Below are 8,900 nucleotides of genomic sequence, written 5' to 3' on the forward strand. Positions count from 1 at the left end.
GCTCGGCTTGAGCTGCTAGAGCGTGGCTTAGCGCATGGCACAGCCCGGCTTGGAAAAAATTAGGGCTTTTTTTTCTTTTTTTCTTTTCCTTTTTCTTTGCTTATTCACACATATTCAATTCACCACAATTATAACAGCAATAATGGTCGAAAATTAGGGTTCATGCTTAATGATGAATGTTTCATGCAAATCAACTTGAAATATATAAGTTAAATCGTGTTTTAGAATAACCTAGATTAGGATAATGAATCTTGTGAACAAGTTTTGTACTAGAAAAAAATTTCAGTTGCTTGGCGCAACGATAGAAGCATGCTGACAACGTGTTATGACCTATTTTACGAAAAAGAGAGATGACAAATGGCTTGAGGAATTCTCTGTCTTATTCCTCATGCTTTGTATCTTTATTTACTAAAGAATACAATTACATTCATGAGCTATTTAAAAGACATTGTAAAATCCTACAGATAATCTACTTGGATTTACTAATTTAGGATTTTTGACATCTCAATTTTGCATCTTAGCATCGAAGATGCTCTCAGATATGAGATTAAAATCGAAATCAAAACCCTAAACAATAGTGAGCGACGTGAAAGAGAGTATCAATTCATCGGTTTGGGGCAAAGCTTTTGTTCAAGCTCAATAAAGCTAAATTGATAAATTTAGGCCTAAACAAGGCGCTGCGTGATTAAGAAAACGCAGCCGCAGAAGAAACAGAAAGCCGGAGCTCAATCAAATGTCCAAAATACCCGCCCGACCTATGATCCTTCACTAAAACGCAGGACGGCAGAGAATGTCAATATGCTTTTTATCGTTACCATTATTGATTTTTCGTTTTCTATTCTTAATCTCACAGGTATTGTACATTTTCAACAATTCCTTTCGTGACAATTTCAAAACTAACCTTCGTTCTTCAGCCTTCGTATTTTTCGAAGAAAAGAAAGCTAGCTTCTGCAGCAAGAACATCTTCCTCTGAAACCCTACACACTTCTGAATCTGAAACAGAATACCAGCACCAAGCAGCAGCGTCGACCTCAGACTCGTCACAAGGTTCTTCACATAAATCAGCTCTCACGCTTCTGTAAACGGTGTAGTGCCCACTTCCAGCTCTTCCAAAGTGCTCCACAACGGCAACAAGACGGTAGAGGCAAGTACTTGAAGGAACCACTTTGCAACTCTCAGTCAACTGCAATAGGTATGCACACATTAATAATCAACCTAAAAGCTTTTATTCATCAAACGCCACAAAAAAGATCTAAAAAATGAAAAACAAATACAAGTTTTAGATGCAAAAAAGTGTTCTTTTATAAGGAAAAGCAAACACAAATTATTTTCAAATCAATCTATATGCAAAAGCAGCAAAGTTTAAGTGCCTGATCTTCTGAGGGCATGTTCATGTCTGCATGCATGGTTTTCGAAAACCCTGCTGCTTCGGAAAATCTGGATTCTGCTGGTACATCTTTTGCATTTGCAGTGAATTGAGATACATCTGAAGCTGATTCTTCTGGGTAGATACTTCCTCTCGTTAATCCATAGATATGATTCAGCTTTATCTGATCATACTGCATATTGAACTGATTGGGAAAAGTTCTTGAGTTTCTATTTTGTCGCTGAACTTCCCCTCTTTTCATGTTTTCTTCCAAACTCTTTACTCCCACATCACTCGTCGTGAATCTCAAAAGGTCCAAAACCAACGGAAAAGAAATATGGCCCTACAATCATCAATACAGAATCGCACCACTATGACAAATATTTTAAACCAATTTACCCAGGAAATACATTCTCATGGATTGAGTAAAGTAAAGCACGAAATTTCAAACACCTGAAGTTTTACTAGTTCTCCAAACATATTGATTGACACACGCTTTAGATGAACGCATAGAATCTGCAAGGACAAATCAGACCAATAGCAATTCTTAGAGATTGAATTATATACCTAAAGACTTCTCAGGAAAATGAAGATGTCAAGATGCGCCAATGAAATACACGTGAGAGAACCATAACAAGGGTGCAGTATGCAAAATATGAATAAAATTTACAAGAAACCTGTAGATCCTTTGCAACCAGATTTAGCGATGTTAGTCATATAAAGGTAGAAGAGAACCATAGCAAATAAGCTAATTTGTCCCGTTGAACAATTTTTAGCCTTGTTGGCTCAATGTCCAGATGAGACTTAACTTTTCCAACACAACCAAATCTACCCTAGAAATTGCATCTTTTGTATCACTATTTTCAGCAGATTTTATGAAAATAATAGAAGAATAAGAGAACAAACCTTTGGGCAACGAGCAATACTTATTTGCTTTAGAGTATATGAAAATTTATTTGACCAAGGTAGCTTATGTAGATGAATATGTCTTTGACAGTCACAGGAATCTTGCTCAGGGCATCTCTTAATCTTTTCAATCTCTTCCTGAAAAACAATCATATGAGTGGAGCAAAAAGCATAATGTTTACAGAGGGCCACAGAAGGAGAAATGCGACAATTTTTTTTTTTTTTTTGAAAATGACTATCAAAGTCCCTAAAAGAGCATGTAGGACAGAAATTAGGTTATTTCACATGCAATGAAACTAAATGAAGTGACAAGCAATCAAGAAAAGTGATTGGAGAATTTGTGATTCACATGTTAAAAGATTATTTGCTGCTGCCATATCCCGAAAGTGGATGTTTTGGATTTTTCAAGCTGTTCGGATTGACACAACTTTGATTTGGCATGTCTGTTTTGAGCCCGCAATCTGGATTCAAAAAGAACGATAAGATCTACAAGACTTCTTGTTTCACAAGAAGCCCAGTCAGAATTTGGCCGGACCCCAGCATTTAATTTCCAAAAATGGGATCTTAATATTTTAGGATCTTGTTAATATTTTGTAATTTGTTTAATTCCCTTCTTATTTGGTTTCCAATGGTTTCTAGGTTAATAACATTACAAATAGGTCATCTTGGCCTTAGGCTTGGAACCTTATTCATTTTATCAATCAAATTGGAGTTTATTCTCTCTTTCTTCTTAGAGAATTCTCGGGTTTGCTAGTTTTTTTTTTTTCTAGCCAAGGAATAACGTTTGAGCTTCCTTGTTATATCCGCTGTGTCAAGTCTGGCGACACATCCAAGCACAAGTGATTTAATTTTAGTTTCCTGGTGATGCAAAGAATTTATGGAATTTAATAAATAGTCAAGGAGTGTCAAGTCTGGCGACACATCCAACCCTAATTCTGCTACATTCATCATGTGGAAAATAAGGCTGTCAAGTTGCATATATTTATAATGCGAATAAAGGATTTACCTCATTTACTCCCATAGAAAATAAATACTTGACTGCCGCAATGTGCCAACAATGGTTACAGTGATAATTCTCAACTTGTTCAGCGGCAGTGAACTGCTCCAGGCAATTCTCTAAGGTGCATCCAACCATCTAACAATGTACAAAAACGAAATTCATTAAGAACAAAAAGGAAAGGTAAAAGAGGAGACATTTTAGTTTAGAAGGAAGCAATCATATGAGCAGAATTCAAGTGAAAGGCTCAAACATACATAATATCAAAGAGTGAATACTTCAGTACACATACAATTGTGGCACCACCATTAAGGACTGGTGAAAGAGGCAAGCTGTGAAAAGATTCGAAGTTCAATGATATCTGCAAAATAAAGAGGCAAACTCTGAACTGTCCACAATTGAATGATACCGTTAAAATAAAAAGAGAACCATGACTGAAGACTAGAACAATGGCAAGTGAAGGTAGGGTATTGTCAACAAGTAACTTTATTTATAAGATTCTACATCTAAAACACAAAATTGCATCCTACTAGGTTGACTAAGACTGAAGGATGTAAAACTCGAAAGAATTTAAGGAACATTAGGCATGTGAAATTGACAAAAGTTCAAAGAAATTGATTTTGGAAACAGAAACAGTAGCACACCTACTAATCGCAAGAGTTACAAAACAAAAAGGTGCAAATAAGTATACATGAGATCAAGTATAACTCAAATAAGTGCATAGTGTTCCTTCAGAAATTCATGTGAACCTGTGTTGAGCAACTTCGACACGTGAGGATGCTACCGAGAATTCCATCAAATGGCCCAAGGTAGTGTTGCTGCCATCTTGCCTGCTCACTCTGGTTCTCCATTCTCGTTGGAGTAATAATCCTACAATTAGAGGCAAGGAGTTCTGCTAAAGAACATTGATTTGGAAGATAACAATCTGAAAATTCTTCTCTTAAAGAGGACAGAAGATGAAGAAATGCTTCTGCTGCATCCTACGTGTACAAAATATTACTTATTAGATATTCAATTTTAATTGCTCAAGTTGTTAAGGTATTTAGAAGACAGAGTAGCACCTGCTGGCTTGTAAGATCGAAATTCTGAATGTAAGCTTCCATCGCAAGCATCAATTTTCGCGGACTTAATACAACTCTTCCTCCACCAACCACGCTTAGATCTGCAGAAACATTATAAATTAGTTTGGAACACCTAATAGAATTATAGAAAAGCCAGAAAGTTATATTTTCTTAAGACGTGATGATATGATGTCATTTGATGTCTTACTGAACCAAGCACCATACCTAAAGAGCATTCCAGTATACATGTTAACTCAAACACACTGCAAGCGATTCCAATAGGTTTGATTTTGATACTAACCTTCTAACAAAGCTGACAATGCTATCGTAAGAGGAAAGCCATCAACCCGATCCTGAAATGCTGAGAACTCATATTCCTCTAAGACATTCTGGAGAAACGGTTGAAAGTATGAACAGCTAGCCAGAGCCTGAAGATTACAAAATCCAACAGTTAGTCACACAAACCATTCTAATCTATAAAACATTTAAGCGTAATCGAATTCTAAATGGAATAAACACATATGGAATCAACTTCCATCTTCAAACACTTATAGGTGAACAAACACGAATGCGTACATATACACATGAACAACAACACATATGATGTTGTCTCTTATATTTTAAGACATGAGTTAGCCTGATAGTGTGAGTGAACGTGCGTCCTCGTTCAAGAACTACGGTCTTTGGCTCTGGAACTGAACCATTTCCTGAAAAAAATAAATGATATGATTCAACCTCAAACCCATTGGAATGTAGTGGATAACAGCGGGGCCTGAGAATTGAACCCCTTCCCAAACTGTACAAGCTTCTTCCATAGCATACGGCTTTCTGGATGTAGATGATGATCCCAAGTACCGGGATCAATCGAAAGTTTGATTCTATCAAAAATATCCAATTCTAATCAATACATCGGTCAATGAAACCCAAGGAATGCTCAACAATTGGGAATACCTGTAAAATAACATTTAGGAAACAATTATTTCCAAGATTTTGGAGGCCGGGTACCAAAGGCAGCTGCTTGGGAGAAGAAGTCTGAGTGTTTGGCAGCCACTCTAAGTGTAAGGTGTTTAGGATGCCGACTTTCGAGCCTTTGAGAGCAAGAACAAAGCCACCAGCAATACCCAGAAGAGCAGCCACAGATGAAATCAAGCTTGAACCAGAAATAATCTTCAACCCTCGTTGGAATTGCCCAATCAAACACTTCAAATTTACCTCCCGTTCAAACTTCATCCTATTTCTATCTTACCAAATACCACAAGGATTTACCGGTTTGCCGTCAAACCCTGCGACAAAACAATTGAAGAAACACCGGAAACACTGTTTCGCTCTCCCTGCGTGAAGGAAAATGTTTTTGATAGGCTCTCACAACTAAACAAACGTCCTCCACCTTTTCATGGTTATTATTGTCTTCGTAAACAGTAATCGGTACTGTTCGACCCAAAAAATAACAGTAAACACTTTGTAAATGAATTGTTTGGGTAATTGACATTAAAAAATTCATTTGTTTTTAATTAATAAAAGTGTTGTACGTCTATTTAACTTAAGAGTTATAGAGAACGGTGTAGCAAAGTGTAGAGAGATTCTGGAGAATTTTAAGATACAATTTATGACCTCATTGTGTTTTTATTAGTAAGTATAGCTAGTAAATAGGAATTCTAAAGATAAGTATGATTACTAGATTATTACAATGTCTAATCCTAATTAGAATTGCAACACTTTCCCTTGAGTGTGTAAATACTCAAGTCTTCAAGTAATGCAGTTAGTTCAGTTGATGAAGTCGTCAGCATAATGAGCGAATATGAGTCTCAAATCAATGAAATAATGCATAAAAGGGTAAACATCACAAAACCTCGCTATGGTGAAATCCAGTATGGGAGAGAATCCCATAGACTGAGGAGAAATGTGAGAAGTCTGCATTAAATCAAAACTATACGTCTTCTGGATGCAAATGCAAAGCAAACCAATCTGTGACGGGTGCCTTGTTAAAACCTAGTCGGGTAACAAAAACTCAGTGGGAAAAATGCTCATAATCGTAGGGAAAAAAAGTACATTAATGTCAAGTGAGTATACTTTTGTATACTCCCTATAAGTTTGACAAAACTTCCAGATGAGAACTACAAGCATTGTAAATGAATAGTTATGCATACCAATTTCTTAGACAACTTATGGAAGGTAGACTTCGGCAGTGACGTCGTGAAGAGGTCAGCAAGGTTGTCTAGGATTGAATTGCTTGTCTTCAATCTACTAACACTTTGTTGATGTGATGTAGACACAATATGCTTAGCGTTCACTTTATTGGTGCATCATGTCTTGGTCTGGTCGATACATATGGTATAGTCTTTATAGATGGTTGTTGGGACTCTAACGATGGATGAAAAACTACATGTACTTTGAATATGCTCAAGAAGAGCTCTCAACCATGGCTCACATGTGGCGTAGTTAAGTGTGGTAAGTCTTAGAACGATTCGAAGATTTCACAACTAAGGTCTATATGATGGACCTTTAAGATATTGCGTTATTCCTAATGATAAAGACATAACCATTTGGGAATGTGCCTTGTACGAATTTGATAAACAACTAGCATCAACATAACAAACAAAGGAAACATCATTCTAAGGATTAGGGGGTTAGATTCGCTCGGGATGCGTACGGATAAGCCCAAATCTGTAGTACCTTCAGGGTAACAAAAAAAACGTCTTTAATGCCAATTCAGTGGCTGCATGTAGGCCCAATGTTGCATCTTTACCAATAAATTAATAATGAATGAGATGTGTGGATGCAAATTTCTACTTTCTTCTCCTTTGACGAAAATGCATCTACAAAATAATAACACTCAAGATCAAGGCTAAGAGCTTCATGCAGCTGCGATGAATGGGGGCACTTTGGCCGAAGAATCTTCGATGCCAAAATTAGAATTTGAGAGAGGAAGTGTTTAGAGAATTTTAGGGAGAGAATCAACTTGCATTTTGGTGTGAAGATGGGGCTATAAATGGGAGTGTGGCCAGCCCTGTTTGGAGAAATAAGGACTGGCCACTTATGGTGGTATTTTTTAATATAATTGCAAGATATTATGTTAATAATATCTTGCAATTAATTTGTTAATTAATCCCAATTTGAAAAGAATAATTGGTAGTTATCTTGTGGGTGAGGATTTGATGAGGAATGATGAGAGGGTTTTGAATAAATACCATTTTGATCACCTTTGACCTTGATTGAGCCGTTATTGTCCGCTACATGCGCGTGGGAATCTTGATGTGCCTCAAGGTTAATTTTGTCTTTTTCACCCAACAGTCCACATGTCGCCTCCACAATTTTCTTGATTATTTTTGGCTCCACAAGTGCCCCCACATCTGTTAGGCTGCTCGTAGGAAAGGGCAGCAGGTGTAGAGATCTTCTCTTTTTTTTTGGGTAATTACACTTTCATACCTTAGGTTTGGGGTCTATTTCAATTTCTTACAACATCTTCAAAACATTTCACTTTCATACCTTAAGTACTATTTTATTTCAAAATAATGCATCTGTTATGTTTTCCATCCATTGATCCGTTAAGTGCTGATGTGGCTGCCACATATGTACCACGTGGCTGCCAAATGTGTGCCATATGGGAAAAAAAAATATATTTTTTAAAAACCTGAATTAATAAAAAAAAAAAAAAAAAAAACTTGAAAACACGGAAACCCACCCTACCCCACAGCCCATCCCCATCCCTCTTCTCATTCCCAAGCATCCCAACCACCTCTCTCTCCTCCACTCTCTTCACCTCCCTTCCCATCCAAAAACCCATCCCATCCTACCCTACCCTCACCTCCCCCACTGGATGAGAGAGCCTTGCTGGACGGCGCAGATACACACCCGCATCCCTCCTTTGCAACTGAGCCAAACCCGTTTTCTAAGAGTTTGATCTCAGATCTCTGCAGCCTATCGACCCTAAGGCCACCGGCGTACGCCTCTGAACTTTTTTTGGCGTGATGCATCCATTGCTGATGACTTCAACCCGGTTCGCTTTACGGGTTTCAGGTCTTTCAGGGCTGAAGTGAAGTGAGTAAGGTTTTCAATTTGTAGAAGTTGAGACAGAGAGACAAGGAGAGGGTAAAAGTGAGAAGCTTTTTGGAGTGGAATGAAGAAGAAAGAGCAAAAGAGAAAAGGAAGGAACTGCAAAGGGGAATGAGGGTGAAGTCGTGGGGGAGACGTCGAGGTGGGTTGTACGGTGGGGGGGTGCGGGGTTTTGGCTCAGGTGGGTCGCCGGGAGGAAGGGGGAAAACGAACTGGGCGGGTGTGGGTGGGGGGAAAGGGTTCTGGGTTTGTGGGGGGTGGTTGCGGGGAGATAGGATGGGTTTCAAGTTTTTTTATTTTTTTTAATTTAGGTTTTTTTTTTAAAAAAAATTTTTTTTTTTGCCACATGACCTACATTTGGCAGCCACGTGGCACACATGTGGCAGCCACGTGGCACACATGTGGCAGTCACGTGGCACACATGTGGCAGCCACATCAACACTTAACGAATCAATGGATGAAAAATGTAACGGATGTATTATTTTGAAATAAAATAGTACTTAAGGTATCAAAGTGA

At 38.0% G+C, this 8,900-nt stretch overlaps 1 protein-coding gene across 3 annotated transcripts; it reads right to left on the bottom strand.

Annotated features, from left to right (window-relative positions):
• Window positions 1-786: 786 nt before the first annotated feature.
• LOC125468242 (ubiquitin carboxyl-terminal hydrolase 27-like) lies at window positions 787-5,705 on the bottom strand. Of its 3 annotated transcripts, none has more exons than XM_048570941.1 (11): window positions 5,282-5,424; window positions 4,907-5,208; window positions 4,632-4,758; window positions 4,331-4,431; window positions 4,019-4,249; window positions 3,562-3,630; window positions 3,279-3,407; window positions 2,273-2,410; window positions 1,820-1,882; window positions 1,371-1,709; window positions 787-1,183 (listed from the first exon to the last, which is right to left on the bottom strand). In XM_048570941.1, exons 2-11 carry the CDS (start codon window positions 4,928-4,930, stop codon window positions 911-913), a joined length of 1,494 nt encoding a protein of 497 aa, XP_048426898.1. In that variant the 5' UTR covers window positions 4,931-5,208; window positions 5,282-5,424; the 3' UTR covers window positions 787-910. The 3 variants fall into 3 exon arrangements, with proteins under 3 accessions (XP_048426898.1, XP_048426899.1, XP_048426897.1); XM_048570942.1 differs by having other exon boundaries at window positions 4,907-5,037; window positions 5,282-5,423; XM_048570940.1 differs by lacking the exon at window positions 4,907-5,208 and having other exon boundaries at window positions 5,282-5,705.
• Between the last annotated feature and the right edge of the window lie 3,195 nt (window positions 5,706-8,900).

Source organism: the organism of the source record quoted next, unplaced genomic scaffold, assembly GCF_019419815.1.
Source record: "Pyrus x bretschneideri cultivar Hongxiangsu unplaced genomic scaffold, Pyrus_bretschneideri_v1 Contig56, whole genome shotgun sequence".
In the NCBI taxonomy this organism is placed as follows: Eukaryota; Viridiplantae; Streptophyta; class Magnoliopsida; order Rosales; family Rosaceae; genus Pyrus; species Pyrus x bretschneideri.

Excerpts from the sequence above, each read along its gene's own strand:
- LOC125468242 (XM_048570940.1), bottom strand. The coding sequence starts at position 5,560 with ATGAAGTTTGAACGGGAGGTAAATTTGAAGTGTTTGATTGGGCAATTC. Across the intron at positions 4,432-4,631 it reads ATTGTCAGCTTTGTTAGAAG|ATCTAAGCGTGGTTGGTGGA; the intron begins GTTAGTATCAAA and ends ATGTTTCTGCAG. Across the intron at positions 1,883-2,272 it reads GTATTGCTCGTTGCCCAAAG|ATTCTATGCGTTCATCTAAA; the intron begins GTTTGTTCTCTT and ends TTGTCCTTGCAG.